Genomic DNA, 19,192 nt, shown 5'->3' with positions numbered 1-19,192 from the left:
GCCACACATTTAAAGAAACATCCCATTATCATATCAGGCCAAGTGAAACTATCTTCCCTATTGTTACTTCACTTTTTTGCAAAAATATTTTGAGAACTCATACTTGACTTTTGCCTGGAAACTACATGTCTAATACTTCAAAGAATTTAAGATTGACCTTAGTGTAAAATAATAGTTTGTTGTTAAGGTGCCACAATATTTTACTGTCTTACATAATTTACCCCCCAAACCAATACTTTTGAGGGCAGAATTGTCCTTTGACAAGTTTTTTTGGGGGGATGGTGACTTGAGATCAGACATAGGACAGTTTAGAAGGAAATCATACTGATCCATTCACCATAGTACTGAAAAGATGGAGAGATAACTATCTAGTAAAACAAAACTGTTCTCTAACAACTGGTACTTTGGAAAATATGCTGCCTCCGTGTACTATATTTAAAAAGAATATGCAGTAAAGCAGCATCTTGGGTACAATGCAAGTAGAGAAATGTATTTTATAATCTTAGTGCCGCAGTTACATAACTCATGATCCTTAGCTTATTAAAATTCATGTTTATTGCTGACTTAAATATATGGGTTTTTTAAAAAAAATGCTGCTATTCATTTTCAACTGTGTTTCTTATCACAACTATACCACAGCTCTAACCCTAATCCTAACTTTTATAATTATGGCTCATTTGTTAATATTCCTATTCTTTCATTTTTCCAAGGAAAAGATGATGCTGAGCCAAAGAATCCTGAAGACTGTACCTTGCATACATCGTAAGTCAACCTAATATTTATGGATTGTTAAATGGTAGTAATTTTTCTTGAGGTCCCTGAAGATGTGTTTGTCAAAAACATCAAGGTGGTGGCTGCAACTGTGTAATCAAAGACCTGTTCCTTATTTACATGCACCACTGCCATCTTGCTTTTTGGACCCTCTCTCCAAGGATCTGTTTAACATACAAATCTCTTTTGGATTTAAGGTATTACTGTACTTTTGGTACTTTGGAATACCATTTCAGTGGAAGTTATAGCAATTAGCTAGTAGCACAAAAACCCTTGATTTCTAAAGAGACTGTAGCAATGCCAATATATACATTTTTGAATCAGCACTTTATAAAAGATTTAAAGATTTCTTTTATATGACAACAGGAGTTTTTCTCTCTGGCTAAAACATATGGCATATGTTACTTATGATATATTATTGTAATGTTCAGTGGCTGAAGATTACAGCTTCATCTTTCAGTTGCTGAAATCCAGCTGAAAGAATTAATGTGATTTCCACAATTGGTTGAGGATTCTGAATAAAGAAAATCAGTAGTACAATAGATTACAAAATATGATTTATTCTAATGAAACAATGGTAGGTTTAGTGGTAGTCTGCCATGTCAAACAATTTTTCTAAGTGCTACCTGCCATTTTTATTATGACCAGGAACACTTATGTCTAATAATGTTTATTTGGCACTACATGTTCTTAACAACAATTTAGAATAAAATAATATATCAAATAAATCTAAAGTGATGTTTGATATAGCTATGTAGATCCATTTCCTGTAAAAAATTATTAGCAACAATAATTAAGAATCTGATTGGTGATTAATAATTGTCATGTATATTTCAGCCTATACACACATGCATGCACACACACACACCCTAATATATTGTGCTTTGGTTTAGAACAGGGCTTTTCAACCAGTGGTACGTGTACTACCTGTGATACATTGGCACTTGGCAGGTGGTATGTGACCATCCTAGAAAAGTGGTAGTAGGGGAGAGGAATGAGCTGAACTGGTGGCAGCACCGCACAAGCCTGAGTGAGAGATGGCTGGACCTGCAGGGCTGTCAGGGCTCTGCAAAAGTGCCAGGATCAGTGCTTCTTCAGGGCTGTCAGAGCTCAGTGGAAGTGCCAGGATCAGCACCAGGCTACAGCTAGAGCTCAGTGCTGATCCTGGCACTTCTGAGCCCAGAAGAAGCGCCAATCAGCTGGAATGTTGCAGCATCCCCAGGGACTTGTGATTTACATTCAGATGCTTGGCAGCTGATTCATATTTATGATGGTCACAGTGTCCCAGGGACACGTGAAGTGACCAAAACCTGCTGCAACCACCCAGCAGATGGGGGAAATAAAAACCAAATACCCCTCCCCGCTGCCAATCCTCAACAGAAATGCTCACAACAATGAAAACCTCGGACAGGAGGAAGAGCGCCGCCAGGCAGGCAGGCAGGTGTCTTTCTCAGCTGTGGCTTGGAGGGCACTTTTTTCAGTGCCATTGTAACTTCGAACAATCACTAAGTGAACTGTTGTAAGTCGAAGACTACCTGTACTTCATCACTTTTTCGCTTTTTTTTTTTTTGGTCATCAAGTTTTTGACACCTTGCTAGGCAACTGATGGTACTCGGATGTTGCCATATCCTAAAAGTGGTACAATGGGTGAAAAGGTTGAAAAGCCCTGGTTTAGAATATTTTTGTTCTTTAAATGTGATCTTTAATAATTTCAGCTGTTGTTAGGAATAGAAAATGCTTTATGCTATATTCATTTTGGTAAAATCAAATTTGAATACATGTATTTATTATCTATTAACTTTATATGTTAAAGTTCATTGGCTCTGAGTGGTTACAAATAAAAACTTAAAAATAAGATAAACAAAAAAGGAGAGTAAATATAGTAAAGATAACAAGAAACAAATCTATCCAATTCAAAGGGGGTGGGGGTCAGTTTCATAAACTAGGGTTTTAACTTGGCCTTTTTGAAATATAGTTCAAAACTTTAAATGTAAGTCAGTAAGAGAAAAGTTGAAAATGTATTGTTAGTTACAACTTCATTTGGGAGTATATGGAATAGTTAAATAATTGTTAAAGAAAATGTAAAAGATATACTGTATATTTGGGAGTATATGAAATAGTTAAATAATTGTTAAAGAAAATGTTACACACACAAACACACATATGTATATATATATATATATATATATATATATATATATATATATATATATATATATATATATATATATATATATATATATATATATATATATATATATATATATATATATATATATATATATATATATATATACACTAATTATTGCAGAAAATGAACATCAGACCACTCAGTCTTTACAGAACTATGTTCCAATCTATAAAGCAGATATACCAAGATCAATTTGTCCTTTTATCTGTACAGAACATTAGGCATAAGAGCAGCCACCACGCTCCTCTAATAAATATATATACTAGATATATACTACTTCTCAACAAATTGCTGTCATAACATAGATACTGTATTCTCTCTCTCTCTCTCTCTCTCTCTTTTCTCTCTCTCTTTTTTCAAGGGCACATTTAATATATATCTAGTATACAGTATTTATACTAAATATCTCCATGAAAGAGAAAGAGAGAGTAGAGAGAGAATATCCATGTTACGACAGCAATTTGTTGAGAAGTAGTATATATATAGTATATTTACTAGGAGCGTGGTGGCTCACGTGGTTACAATGCTGGATTGAAGTTTAGCAAGCCCACATTTCAGACCGCAGTATTGCCATGGGGTGGAAGGAGCTCCAGTCCTTCACTCCAATTCTTGCCGGAAACATGGAAGTTTTCCCCCACCTGCGGGTCTCTAGACAACAGTGATGGAGCGTGGTGGCTCACGTGGTTACAATGCTGGATTGAAGTTTAGCAAGCCCACATTTCAGACCGCAGTATTGCCATGGGGTGGAAGGAGCTCCAGTCCTTCACTCCAATTCTTGCCGGAAACATGGAAGTTTTCCCCCACCTGCGGGTCTCTAGACAACAGTGATGTCACCAGCTAATCCTTTTGACCTGGAAGTACCTCAGTGTTGAATGAATCTTTATTGTCAAAGTACAACTATGTATACATTGAGATTAGCTGAGCCTCCTTTTGTGCTCCCACCCCCCAACACACAGTGACAACAAACCCTCCATCTTACTACACCATGTGAACCAACTACACCACACACCAGCCTCCCAAGTCAATTCTGCATAAAATTCACAAAAGTTATTTCTCATTCAAAAGCCTAACAGCCCACAGATAAAAGGTGTTTTTCAGCCTGTTGGTGCGGCTGGCTATACTCCTATATCTCCTACCCGATGGTGTGAGTCGTCCCTGAGAATTTTCCTCACTCTCCCAAGGCAACGACCCCTGGCGATGTCATCCAGTGGTGTCAGGGAACAGCCCACAATGTCTTGTGCTGTACTCACCACCCTCTGTAATACTTTCCTATCTGCGGCTGTCAGACCAGCATACCAAACCACAATACCATACGAGAGGACGCTCTCTATAGTAGACCGGTAAAAGAGGGTCATTAGCCGTTGTTCTACCCTGTTCTTCCGCAAGACCCTGAGAAAGTGAAGCCTCTGTTGGGCCTTTCTAGCCACCTGGGTTGTATTAACTTTCCAGGTCAGATCTTGTGTTCCTCACACAAGTGCAATGCAAATATATTTATTAATATAAATGGGAATTTGAATCAAGGAAGCATTATATATAATACTAGATATAGAATATATCCTTCAGAAAATAACACACCTGAATTATAATGAATTAATCTGTAAGGTATTATTTTGCTGGTACCTGACATCTGGCAATTCTAATAGTATTTATACAAACCTTTCTTTGGTGAATGTTTGCTTTTCCTAAATGATTATGCAGATATGTAAGGTCACATGATCATTCTAGCAAGTGCTACAAAGCAGAATCAGTTTTGAGAACAGGCTTATATTGTTGTGAGTATGTTGGACATGGTTTCTAAAAACAATCTCCCTAAATTGCAGCATTGAGATGAATTACTACACTGTGATATAAACAGCAATTCCTTATCAGATGCAAACAAGAAAATACTCCACCAAAATACTTTCAATAATTTCACAATAATTTCATATCTAATGTTTTGGTGAAGCAGGAGTAGTTTATGATAGCAAATGTCTGTGCCGCACAGACAATCATAAATATAGTTTATTTGGCTGAAGGCTATTTATTTTATTTGGTTCATTGAAAAAGTGTCTCTGTATATAACATCACTAAGCAGGCAATATTAAATTCTTCAGTGTCAAAGAGCTACTGTTTTTAAAAAATATAATAGCCAGATTCTGCTTAGGTTTCCAATTAAATATGATTTCTGACTGTTTATTAAAGAGAGCACTTGAATATCAAACCACCTTCCTGATAATTTTCAATTCTTGGTAAATGTCACATTTGTCACCAAAAGCTGTGTTGAAGAAGGAAAAATGGAAATAACACAAAGAGGCCCAGGCATAGCTATTCTAAACTCCTAAGACCTGGATAAAACTCTGCCCACAGCTAAAGCTTTCTTAAACTACATGAACTGCAGTGGCCAAAAGCTATTATTAATACAGCAGCCTGCAGATACTTAACACTGTGACAACTCTTTTTCTTAATGCCTAAACTGTCAGGGTAAATGTAAACTATTTAAAGGCTTCTGGAGAGCTTGTCTCCTTGAGATTTAAATTGTTCTTTCCAACTCCTTCAAATAATGACAACTTAAAAGAAGGAAGAATGTTCTTTCTTTTTTGTGTGTTAGGATTTTTTTTCTTTTTTTAAAGCAAAATTGCTTTTGCTTCACTCCTAAGAATAAATCACTCTGATTCAATTCAAATTCACCTCCATGCTATGTTCTGGACACCTCCATGCCATGTTCTTAGCAAGAACACCCACCAAGTATTTTTAATATCATTTCTCTCCAGCTCACAGAGATACAGCCACAGAACGGAAGTAATAAAGGCTGCTCAGGGATAAAGATGATAGGGCGTGGCCAAATCAGCCAAATTAACACCTCTATATGTATATTCCCAATTGGTTACCAGTGTCATCTCCAGTGAAAAGGATGGCAAAATAACAGATTGTATATATTTTAAAGCAACTACTGTTGCATAGTGTTAAAATAAGGAGAAATCAGGACAACTTTCCAGGACAGCTAATGATGAGGGGAGCCAGAATGGTGCACTGGTTAAGAAAGCAGGCTAGAAACATGGAGATTGTGAGTTCTAGTCCCACCTTAGGGAACAGCCAACTGGGTGACTTTGTGCCAGTCACTCTCTCTCAGCCCTAGGAAGGAGGCCTGGGTAACATTTTTCAAAATATTGCCAAGAAAATTGCAGGGACTAGTCTAAGCAGTTGGTGGAAATCAAGATTAACTTGAAGGCATGCACACACGTATACAGCTAATAATGGCTTAATCTAATCCATAGACTGGGGATGAGAAGAAGGCAGTGAGGAAATGTAGAAAATCTGCAAAGTAATTTGCTGGAAATCATTGTGTCCTTGATGTAAATTCAGAGAGACAAATTTAAATTATTAGTGGATATTTCAAGTTCCACACACAAATTGTTTATATACAGGAACAGTGGAACTTAATTTATATTTTCATTGGTTTTACTGCTTTTTTCAAACATTACTTTCAGGGACAGGTTTATTGTGCTCCTGAATTAGGCAAGGAACCATTCATGAGTGGAACATTTACATTTAAGAAAACAGTGGAGGGAATCATCTTCTTCCTATCACATTACTCCAGTGTTCCCTTCCCAAAAGGAAAGAAGAGAACTAAAACTCATTGTTTCTGGTTTCTCATTGTCTTTTAACAAACCAAAGAATGCTTATTCAAAGAATTATAATGTATCCCTGCATTTTGCTGGGAACTTTCAGTTTTACAATCTGGGCCCATGGTTGCATGATCTCTGCCCAGGATTCAGGGTCAAAGAAAACACTTAACTAGGATCCCTTCACAGCTGTACAACAAAATTAAGAAATAGAGAGTTCACACTAAAGTGTTACAAAATTCTAAAATCCTGAACCATCTGCTGATTTGTTACATGCCAAACTTTATCCCAAGTTCACTGGATCTTTGGACTCACTTCTAGTCTTCAGTGCTAAAAAAACACAGCCAGTGGTATCACACTACAAATATATACTTAAGAACAATCAATGGTATATCTTATATATCTTGTTTTAACCCTTGTGTGTATTAGCACTCATCATTTGTTCAGGTTTTCCCATGGAGAAAACATAATTAACAAAATTGGCTTACCCATTGAAGATTATATTTACATTGCGTGCTGAGCTGCATGTTAATACATAGAACTGCTTCTACTCTGTAATGGACTTTCATGCAGGACATTCTGTTCAGTGGCAGCACAAAAAAGCTGATACTAGTGGAAGAGAATATTTGTAATTCAGGACTGAACTATGGGTTCTTGGTACTCTTTGAGCTTGGTAGCACTGATGATGTTACATAGTTTGGTAATAAACTGTCTGCAAGAAAACAACCAAGCTCAGAGAGCAACAAGGACTCCAGAAAAAAGGTGAGTTTTCACAAGAAACCCATAACCATTTTCCATATGTTCTGAAACTATCCCCCTAAATCTCTGGGTCTGATGGGAAGTATGTAGACTTCTAATGCAAAGTAAGTTATTTCATGGGCAGAAGTATCCCTTACATCTAAGTAGATCAGATCGAAAAACAACACCAGGAAGGTTAGAACTACTTTTATTTAGATTGGTTATAACACAGTCTTTCAAATATCAATACTGTATGTGGTATGTTTTGCCCATTCTTCTACTCCAGTGAAATGGAGAGATGTATGCCTGAGGTGTTTCTCAATATTATCTCATTGCTCTAGATTTAAAAGAGATAATTCATCTCTTTTTGGTTAGGTAATGTTTTTATTTTTTTCAGATTTCTGTCAAGGTCAGAAGATCAGGCCAGAAGGCCTGTACTGAACCAGATTCTGGTTCTAAGTCAGTTCACTAAAAAAAAAAGGTCTGAAAATGGTGGTAATTATATTTTTAAAAAAAGAGCTTGCATTGGGGTAATTTTCATTTTAAAACCTATGTTGGGGAAATGTACTTATTAAAGATCAAAGCAGATAATTTGAATTGTTAAAAGTTATAGGTCATTAGATTTACAGTTTTATAAATTTTCCTTCATTTCATTGAACTTTAGAAGAAAGATACGATAAAAATAAATCAATAACATGCATAGAAAGTCTCTTATTATCTCTTGATAGCCTATGTAAATAGCTGCACTTTTTTTGTAACATTTTTTATTAGTTTATAGTATACAATACAATGAAAATACCAAAGTAAATAGCGGAAAAGGTAGGGAAGGGAAAAGGGAATAGAAAAAGTGAGGGAAGGAAGAAAAAAGAAAAAAAGGCATTGACTTTCAACATCCTTTGGTGCAGTAAAATAGAATATCAACATCAGACCTCAACTTTTTACTTTTACAAAATAATATAAACTAATCATTTTAATAACATCAAATCAATCTAATTGGTAAAACCCGAAATCAAAGGTTCATTTTTTCCCCACCTCAAGCACAAAGGCCAGAAGTAGTTTCCATGTAGCCATAAAAGTATTTGTATTCTTATCTTTAATCAGTACAGTCAACTTAGCCATCTCTGCTAGCTCCATCAGTTTTTGCAACCATTCCTCTGTTGTGGGAATTGAAATAGTCTTCCATCTCTGAGCGTGGAGTACTCTTACTGTCAGCATATCATCAAGGTTCCATATTTTTCCCCCCAGGTGTTTGTCCATTAGCCCCAAAAGAAAAGTCCCTGGTTTTCTTTCTATATTCACTTTTAAGAATTTTCTGAATTAACATATGAATCCTGCTCCAATATTTTCTTGCTTTATCACATGTCCACCATAAATAGTAAAAAGTCTCCTCTTAACATTTACATTTCCAACATTTATATAATTCAGTTGTTGGCGTAATAAGTTAATTTGATGTAAAATTTTGGGGTCCATAGGTGACTTTTGCCATTCAATTTCTTTCAGTCTAATTGCATCAAATACGTTTTGGGTCTTTTCCAGAGTTTTTTTTCTTCTCTAACCAATTATATTGTATGAAATAACTGCCTTATTGGCCTCTCAGACAGTTGTTAGGTCTGTCCCTTTGCCTAGATTATCATGAAAATATTTGTGTAATTTCTTTTTACAGTCCTTTACAGTAGTCTCCTTTTACAAAATAAATTCATTTACTCTTCATCTAGAACTCAAACTCTTTTTTCTAAGAACCAAAAAAAACGGGTTATGGTCAGAAAAGGATTTAAGTAGAATGTCAACTTTCAGAATTCTATTTGCTAAGTTTTTAGAGGTCCATATCATGTCAATCCTTGAAAAAGATTTGTGCCTTTCTGAAAAAAAGTATATTCTCTTGCGGAGCTATTTTTGTGCCTCCATGTGTCTATTAACGTTAAATAGTCCATGATTTCAAAAAATGACTTTGGTAATTTATCCTGGGATGGTTTGATCCCCTTAGTAAAGATTCTATCCCAAACTGGTGAAGTCAGTCCATTCCAATCCCCCAGCATAAGCCAATTTTCACATGAAAAAGGCAGGAGTTGGTCCATAAGATACTTTAAAAATCGCTTTTTCCCTCATTTGGCACATATAGACCAATCACTATTGATTTTATTTCATTAAATTCAATTTCCACTATAACAAATGTACCATATTGATCTGATCTAGCCTAGGTTTAAATTGGGTTTTATATATAAAACCACTCCATTGATCTTTTTTGATCCAACACTTATTAATGGTAATTATTAAGACAAAGTGACTTCCAATTTGCTGACGCAGCTGCTGTGGCCACTTGGAAGGTGAGCTTCATCTTCCACATCCAATTTTTCTATACTGGAGGACCCTGGAAAGGGTTGAAAGTCGCCCTGTAGAGACAACGAGCAAGGAAGGGAACTCCTGCTTGATCGCAGGAGGGCGGTAGCCCTTCCACTCGATCTGGGGCAGCCCTCCAAACTGGCAGAGAAAAGACCGGCCATAGCAATAAGGCCCATCATTAGGCTGCAGACAGCCAAAGTCAAATTTACTATCAAGCACTTTGAAAGCAACGCGGATGAAACTGGGGGAGATCTGATCTTCTCTTTACCCTAAGTACCTTCTCTTCCTGTAAAAGCTGTCTGAAGTATTTTCCCCCTGTGAGGAGAGAGAGAGAAGGGAATTTCTATCCCACCTTCTAAGAATAGCGGCGTCTGACTACCCAGAGGAATCAAAGCATTAAAAAGAACAATTGGATACTAATTGGATTTATATGTTCCTGAAACCTGGGGACCAAAATTTTTCCTATTTTCACTGGAGACTTTTGTTTTTATCTACAAAAAGCAAATAAAATTGGAAAAAGAATTAGAAAAATTCGGGACTTAAAAAACCTTAAATGGTATCGGTGACATCTTGTGGTGAAGCTTCGTATTGCAATTTGTTATTTCCTAAAAAGAGACTTGGCTCAAAGCCCAGATCTTAGATAAGACCTTCCTGACCTTGGCACCATCTGTGAGAGACTTAGCTGTAAGAGAACAGCTGGGCAGCAAAATTGGACTACTTGAACTGTGAATGTAAACCTTCACTGACTTTTGTTTAACAAATAACCTTTGCTAGAAATATTATTTACAAATACGTGAAAGAGATGGATAAAGACCAGGAAAAGATTCTTTCCATGTTGAAAGCAATACATGAAACCATTCTTTTAGCTTGTGATAAAATAAGACCTAAAATAAAAGATCAAGATGCCAGCTTAGATGCACAAAGCCAAATTTTGACTACAACCAAAGAACCAACAATGCAGAAGATAACAGAAGAAGCGGGACAATCAAATATTAAGACAGAGAACTCAATTGACCAACAAATAAAGCTGATGGAAAATACAGAAAAGGAAGTGACAACATTGAAAATGGAAATGACTTAATATATAAATCAGAAGAAATTTGAGAAAGAAGCAGAACAGATTGAATTAAAGACAAATATATCAGAACAAACATGGGGACTGGAATAACAGGAAGAGAATTCTTCCAGAAAACTGGCAATCAAATGGTCTCCTTTAATTCAAATAACATATAAGAATAGAGGGAAATCTATTTCACGATCAAAAAGCGATATGGAAGCTAGAATAAGGTTGAAAAAATTGGGGTTTTGACTCATTAGAGGGGATTTCATATTGTCAATTAGAGGGTTAAAGAGAGATGTTGAGATAAGGGGAATTTTGGTTATTAGATTTAAAATATTTGGAAATCAGTTGAAAACAAGGATTCTATCTGTTTAATATTTAAAAATTAGACCTAAAAGGGAAAAGAAAATTATTATGAATGTGTTTGATTTATTGATTAACCCAGGCAATATATGTGTGTGTGTGTGTGTGTGTGTGTGTGTGTGTGTGTGTTTTAATTTATTAAAGGGGATATTGCATCATGAATACATTATTAATAATAAAGTAGATGATTTAGTATGGTGGGAAATAGATAACTCTTAGGAAATAGAACAAGATTACATTCAAATAGATAAAATGTGTATTTTGGATACTATAGTTTGTTATGAATTGATATAAGGGAAAACTAAAAATTGAGTAAAAATTAATAACAGGATATGGATTGTTTATGAAGATTGAATGTAATTAAGATATTTATAAGCTAAAAAATTATTGATAAATGTAATAATGATGTTTTTATTGAGTTGATATAATTAGAAATGTACTAGTTTGAATACGAGACAGTAAATGTTAAGGGAAAAAGAGAAGAAATATCTGTGGTTGTAACCTGAGATTTGCACTAAAGATTTTGTTATTGAACTATTGATTAACCCAGTCACCACATTGCTTTTTAAATACTCAAATGGAAAATTGGAAAATTAATAAAATATTATTAAAACAAGACAAAGTGGAAAAAAGTGTACTAATACCTTATCAACATCTAAAGTTTAGAGATATAATTTTCACCTAAATATGAGAGCCCATTAGATGAGATACTAGTTTTTTACATATTATATGAAGAAAACTTTCATTTCCTTTTCTAAAACATCTAGCTAAGGGGAATGGAAGGGACGCGGTGGCTCAGTGGGTTAGGACGCTGAGCTTTTCGATCAGAAGGTCGGCAGTTTGGTGGGTCGAATCCCAAGTGCCGCATAACAGGGTGAGCGCCTGTTACTCGTCCCAGCTTCTGCCAACCTAGCAGTTCGAAAGCACGTAAAAATGCAAGTAGAAAAATAGGAACCACTACGGTGGGAAGGTAACAGCGTTCCGTGTGCCTTTGGCGTCTAGTCATGCCGGCCACATGACCACGGAGATGTCCTTGGAGAAGCGCTGGCTCTTTGGCTTTGAAACGGAGATGAGCACCGGCCCCTAGAGTTGGAAACGACTAGCACGCATGTGCGGGGGAACCTTTACCTTTAGGGGGAATAGGGACTTAAATAACTTTATAGCATATTAAAATATCTTTATAGTGCATTACTGATTTCTTGTAATACCTTTCTGTGGGATTCTGGAAAACCTGCCAAAAATGAATCCAATTTTTAAAATGAAGTTTCTGCTTCTTAGAACAAGAGCCTTGAAATTTTGTTGGCTAAAGTATTTATCCTTGAGCCAAACATACAGTACGGGATTGTGCAAGCTTCACTGTAATATTTACTTACATAAACACAGGGTAAGTTAACACCTAATTATTTCAAATTTTATTGTTTCCAGTTTTTGATGCTCTAAAAAACCTAGAACATTAAAAAAATCATAATATGAGTTTATTAATAACTTGTCCACCAAGTTGTATTTTACTTTAAAAATAAACAACTGTGGTAAATTCCCATCAGATAATATTTCTTTATATGGACTCATGACAGCTTACAACTGTATTAAATCATACGCAATATAACATACATAGATACATACATGCATATGCATACACACACACATACACACATATGACTGCTTCATAAGATAGAACTGAAACCTTTTTTCATTTTTATTTCATGTACTATATACCTGTTATTTGTAAAACATTTTGATTCCTTTTTGTTGTTTTCATCTTTTTTAGATCTTCTGGTTTGTGGAAGGCATACTTCAAACTGCTTTACTTTGTAATAGGACTGTAAAAAAGGTTGCAGTTGTAATTTTTAATCAAAATTGAATGCACAGTCATATTGTTCTGCCTTTCTGTCTATCGCCAAATATTCTTCAAATGAAATTAGTTTAAAAGATGAATTTAAGAGCAAGAAACTTTTTGTAACATGCTTCTCCTTTTATAGCCATTGTTGCTGCTCTTTAATTTCAGACAGTTGTAATTAAAAAGTTTGGAAGAATAAAAATGCATGGAACAGAAGGCAAAAGAACAAGGAGATGATTTTTTGTTGGCATTTGTCCAGTTCAAATAAAATGGCACATGGCAAGCAAAAGATAATCAAACAAATATTAAGACTGAGGTCATAATTTAGAAAAAAATCTGTTTCCCAGACTATTTAGATTGAATGAGATCCAGGATTTTTCAGTTATATGTTTAGTTTAATGTAGATCTTATTAACAGTTTATGTTCAAGCTTGTTTAGCCATGAAGTATTTTAGAATATATTGAAGTTTTCTCCTTTTACATTTATTGTTCTGGTTGGTCTACTTTTTTGTAAACTCTACGTTTAAATTTTCTATAAATCAGATCATGGGAGTTTAAATGTATTTTTATAAATATATTTGATAATTTATCAACATATTTAATTAATTTTCTAATATTTTATAGATGTGTCTAGATAGAAGGAAGGTTAAAATTCATGTACTCTGATGTCTATTTTGTTCAAGATAGGAAAGTAGGTGCAAAGCAATGTTTTGTAGGATTGAATCCACCTGGTGAGAATTTTCTTGCTAAATAATTGCCAGAATTTTAGACATTGTTTCTTTTTGTTAAAAATTAATTGCATCATATATTAAATCAAATATGCAATAAATATGAAGTCTGACATACATTGAAGAGAATAGTTGAAGGATTGATAATGTAACATATTTCAAGACCTATATATAATGGAACTGCAAACTAAACATCTTTCATTCTTATGCTAAGCAGTTTAAAATGTGGCTCTTTTTCAGTCAATGGTGTATTAACAAAATATTGTAATAGATACTTTTTATTGTTGTTTTTATTTATACCCTATCTTATCTGCAATAAAGCTACAGAAGCAGCTAAAACCTAGAATCCCAAACGACTTGCCCCGAGTAAGATTAATTTCTGAATAGACATGCATAGGAAAAAGAAAAGAAGAAAAAGATTACTCTTAAATGAAGTACTCTTTTTCCATTAGTTAAATTTTAATTGCTCCATTGTCATTTGAAATGTTTTAGCATATTAATTCTTCATTAGTCAGCTTGATTAATAATAACATTGCTGAATAGTCATACGGTCATCAGATAGATCTTCAGAATAGATCTGAAAACAGTCTCAGATGGGACTGCTCAAAGAAATTATCATTTCATTGTGCTATATTACAACCAAGGACAAGAATAGATAAATGTGTCAATGTAACTATTGCAAAAATAAGTATATCTATCTATCTATCTTAATGATGTATCATTTATTATTAATATTAGTATAAAAAGTCATATTTTTAAACACAAAGACTATGTAATGCTTAGGATATTTGGTAACCTCACTGTAACTATGACATAATGTGGTTTAAAACAACAACAAAAACCTTGCAAAGTTGAGGAAATATCAAACCAAGAAAGAAGCTTTTGAAGAAAGCTACCAATATAATTACTGTGTTCAAAGTAAGGACAAGGAATGTTTACCTTCCTTCCTCTTGTTACATATATTCAACTCTGACACACCTAAAAATGTCTTCCTTATTCCTTGAGTAGCTAGGAGATCCTTTGCATAGATCCATCTTGTGTGCCAATTGCATGCCTGGACTGTGAGGTCTTGCTCAGAGTTCCTCATTTTTTGTCACTTCCTAGTTTGATTTCCACAATGTGCTCTACATGGAGCTGCACTTAAAGACCATCTGAAAACTATAACTGGTCCATAATGCAATGACATGCACACTTTGGGGTACACCTCAGTTTGCTCATATTACACCATGAGGTGCACAGGTTTCCAGCTTCTTTCCAAGTGCAATTGAAGGTACAGGTTATCAATTTTAAAGCTGTGCATAGCATGGACCAGCTTATTTGCAGGATTCCCTCCAAGGATATCTACCTGCTGCATCAGGCTGGATAGTACAGGTACACTCTAGGTCTCTTCTCCCACTAGAAGAGCCGCAGGCCTCCTTCCTTCCAGACGGCCTTATTAAATTTGCTTTTCTCCCAGCTGTTGGGATAGGTTGAGGCTGGAGCCCAGTGGATGTGGGGTTTTTTTTTGTTTGTTTTTATTAAAGAGTTTTACAGATACATTTTAAACATAAAAAACATAAAAACCCATCCCCCCCACCCCCTCAGTTCCCTCTCCCTCTCCCTCCCCCCCGACTTCCCAGAGCAAATACAGGGCATTGACCATAACAATCTTAAACTATAATATGCAAACTACCGGTAACTATAATAACACTTTGAATCCTATCGCACTTTAACTCTCCTTAAAAATAACTAAATAATAACAAATCTTCTAAATCTAATCTCATTCAAATGCTAAATGAAACTTTTTGGTCCCATATTTATTCTGGATATAATCAATCCATCTTCTCCATTCCAAAATATATCTTTGTTGCGAATGGTCTTTCAAATATGCTGAGATTTTTGCCATTTTTGCCAAGTTCGAAACTTTTAAAGTCCATTCTTCTATAGTAGGCAAATCCTCCTTCTTCCAATATTGCGCTACCAAAAGTCTTGCTGCCGTTATTAAATTCAGCATCAATTTAGTTTCTATAGCAGTAGAGTCAATAGTAATACCCAGCAAAAATAATTGTGGAGAAAAATTTATCTTTTTCTTAAATATCTTCTGCATATTCCACCAAATTTTAATCCAAAAAGCTTTAACTTTTTTACAAGTCCACCATATGTGATAATACGTTGTATTATCACAACCACACCTCCAGCATTTAGGCTGATAATTTAAATACATAGATGCCAATTTCTTAGGATCTAAATGCCATCTATAAAACATCTTATAAAAATTATCTCTTAGATTTTGTGCCTGTGTAAATTTTACATTTCTGACCCATATTGTTTCCCAAGTATCCATCGTTATTGGTTCTTGAATATTCTGGGGCCATTTTATGATACAATCTTTAACAAGTTCCGTTTCTGAATCTAATTCTATCAATGCATTATATATCCTTCTTATATGTGCAGGACTTTGATCTCTAATTTGTTTAACCAAATTTTCATCTACTATAGAAATACCAATTTTCTGATCCTGTTTCCATCTAGCTTGTAACTGCCCATACTGAAACCAAGTTTGTACTATCTTTTCTTCTTTTAAAATATTAAATGGCTTTAATTGCCTTCTCTTCATATCTAAATAAATTTTCATTTAGCCTCCATGATCTTCTTTCCCCCTTGCCCTTGTCCAATTCCATCCAGACTGGACTATGATCTGATAGAGTTCTTGGACATTAATCCTAGAAAAAAAATCATTAGTAATTAATACAAAATCAATCCTAGAAAAAGATTGATGTCTATCAGAAAAAAAAGTAAAATCCTTTTCTTCCAAATTTCGTTCTCTCCAGACATCTCGCAATTCCAAGTCATCTTTCAAATAAAAAAAAAGATTTTGGCAATCTAGCGTGGCTTGGAGTATTTTTAAAAAAACCCTTTTCTATCTTTCTGAGTGTCAAGCACTCCATTCCAGTCTCCCATCAAAATGCACGATTTATAATCCCATTGAATTATTTTATCATGTAACAGTTTGTAAAATTCTCCTTGCTGTTGATTAGGTGCATATACTCCAGTTAAAAGTCTTTTCTTCCCTTCTATTAATAGTTCAATTATAATATATCTTCCTTGTTTATCTGCTTCAATTAAATTAACTGTTATGTCTTTCTTTACATAAATAACTACTCCATTTTTCTTCTCTGGAGCAGATGCAATAAATTGCATACCCAGTCTAGAATTTATCAAATATTTTTGATCAGATGCACGAATATGCGTTTCTTGCAAACATATAACATCATTTTTAAATTGTTTCAGGTACTGAAATACTTTCTTTCTCTTTTGTGGTGAATTTAATCCATTAACATTCCAAGTTAGAAGCTTTGTTGCCATCTTTTGCGACTTGAAGCTTTCGGAGCATTTCTTGCAGATCCACAGACATCTGCCTCTTTGGCCTAGCTCCTCCCACTGCTTCACTAGAAATAGATTCCTGACTTGTAGTTATTAAACACTGTTGCTGTTGTTATTGTTGTTCCGTACGTCTAGATGCAGCCCGTGTCACTCTTTGAGTCTTAGATTCTTCCATTAAGGTCATGGGTTGCACAGTTTCCGAAATTTGCTGTACTTCTTGTATCTGTCACTCTTCTTCTTCTTTTCCTCCTTTAACTTCTTCTTTTCCTCCTTTAACTTCTGAGGATGGCAGTGAACCTGCTTTCAAAACATTAGAATAAAAATCACATGCCTTCAGGACTGTATTAAGATGATATCTTACTCCAACATAATTCACCACAATCCCCATTGGTATCTCCCATCTGAACTTAAGCTGTTGTTTTTTTAATTCATCTGCCAAAAAAACAAAATCTTTCCTTTTTCTCAAAATTCTTGGGGGAATCTCTTTCAGAATCAGAACCTCTTGATTAGCCACTTTAAATCTATTATTGTAAAAAGCTTGAATTATCTGATTTCTGATCTTTCTGTTTGTAAAGTACACAACCACATCTCTTGGCAGTTTCCTTTGCCTAGCAATTCAAGAATTAACACGGAATACTTTATCCATCTCCACAAAAAAATCTTCCGGTTGAATTCCCAAAATAGGCGCCAGAGCATCCGCCAACATCTCTTCCAGATTTTCCTGTGGATTTTCTTTTAAGCCTCTTATCTTCAGGGCAAACTCCATGTCTCTATATTGTGTCATAACCACTTCATCATCCATTTTCTCTATTTTATTCTCTACATCAGACATTTTGGCCTCCAGCATCAAATTATTCTGTTTCACTTCTTCCACACGTTCATCCAGACTCTCAATACAACCTGAGAGCCCTTGAAATGCCATCAAAATGTCCTCCCGTATTTCCTTATTTTTTTCTTCAATACGTTCTGCCACCTGCTCAGATATTTTTTCAGACTGAAGTTTTAAAGCATCTTTTAAAGAATCTTGTAAGTCTTTTAAAGTCAGTGGGGGTGCAGCAGCTGCAGCAGGTAACATCAAAGATTGAATTCCAGATTGCTGAACAGGTGATGCCCCCAGACTTTTAGAAACAGGAATTCTAGGTGGTTTGGAAGCCATTTTAGCACCTAATTAACTTTCTTTACACACTTTCACTTTTCCGCCCCACTTAGAGTTGTAGTTTAAATGTTAAATATCCAAGTCTTATAATCACTTTTAAACAGCTGCAAAATTTAACAAAATCTTAAAGTTCTGAGAATCCACTTTAAATATTCCTCCTCAGTATCCAAACAATCACTTTCACTTTGAGAGAGAAAAAAAGACACTTTCAATGCTTGTTACAAAGAATCACTCAGGCGCCATCTTTCTGTCCTTTTTAAAACGATCGTTGAAACAGGAGAAAAGTTAAAGTTCCAGAGTTAAAGTCTTATACTTGCTGTTTATATTGCTCCCGCATCTGCTCTGCCTGCATCAATTACTCCAAAAAACAAACAAATCCAGCAGGAGTGGATTCAGCGTCTTGTTCTGCTTAAAAGCAGAAAAATCGAGTATTTCCGGGCTTCGGGGGAGCTCTCACCCTTCAAGCCCCAGAATATACATTCTGGGGCTCTAGGGGAGCTCTACCCCTACCCAGAGACTCCCCTTCCCCTCTTCACCTGAGGGGAAGGGCTTTTAAGCCACGGAACAGCTGATCGTCGGCTGCTCTGCAGCTTTAACAAAATCGGAAGGCTGGTGGTCGATTCCGACCGTCCACAACGCTGAAGCGCCACCCGGAAGTCCCAATGTGGGTTTTATGTATTGAGAAGTGCTAGTTTAGAACAGTGTTTCTTTATTTTTTTTTCTCACAGAACCACTTCCCAATTTTAAACATTATGGTGTACTCCCAAAAAGCTTGTGTTTGTTATAAATGTATAACATTTATTGACATTAACCATATTAAAATTGATACATTTGCCACAACTACCTCTTCTCATGATTGCTTTGATGGGTTTTAATATTGTGTTATTTTTCAACATAGCCTGCAAAATAATTTTGATTTGAGGACCCCTGAGAGGGTCTTATGGAATACCCAGGATACTAGGACCACACTTTAAGAAACACTGGTTTGGGACACTCAGAGTTGTTCATCTGTTCAGATGTTGGTTTCATTCATTCATTCAGTCA

At 35.2% G+C, this 19,192-nt stretch overlaps 1 protein-coding gene across 1 annotated transcript in view; it reads left to right on the top strand.

Moving 5' to 3' along the window:
- AFF3 (ALF transcription elongation factor 3) overlaps positions 1-19,192 on the top strand; it is a gene marked incomplete at both ends in the record, with an annotated part of 268,945 nt that overhangs the window by 169,455 nt on the left and 80,298 nt on the right. The window contains one exon of the mRNA XM_081326388.1: positions 711-762. Within this exon, the coding sequence (XP_081182514.1) occupies positions 711-762 (52 nt within the window). The remainder of the gene's footprint in view (positions 1-710; positions 763-19,192) is intronic.

Source organism: Vipera berus (genome assembly GCF_964194415.1).
Source record: "Vipera berus genome assembly, chromosome: 4".
NCBI classification, from domain to species: Eukaryota; Metazoa; Chordata; class Lepidosauria; order Squamata; family Viperidae; genus Vipera; species Vipera berus.
Note: the sequence above shows the minus strand (reverse complement) of the source record. Positions and strands in the feature narration are given on the sequence as shown.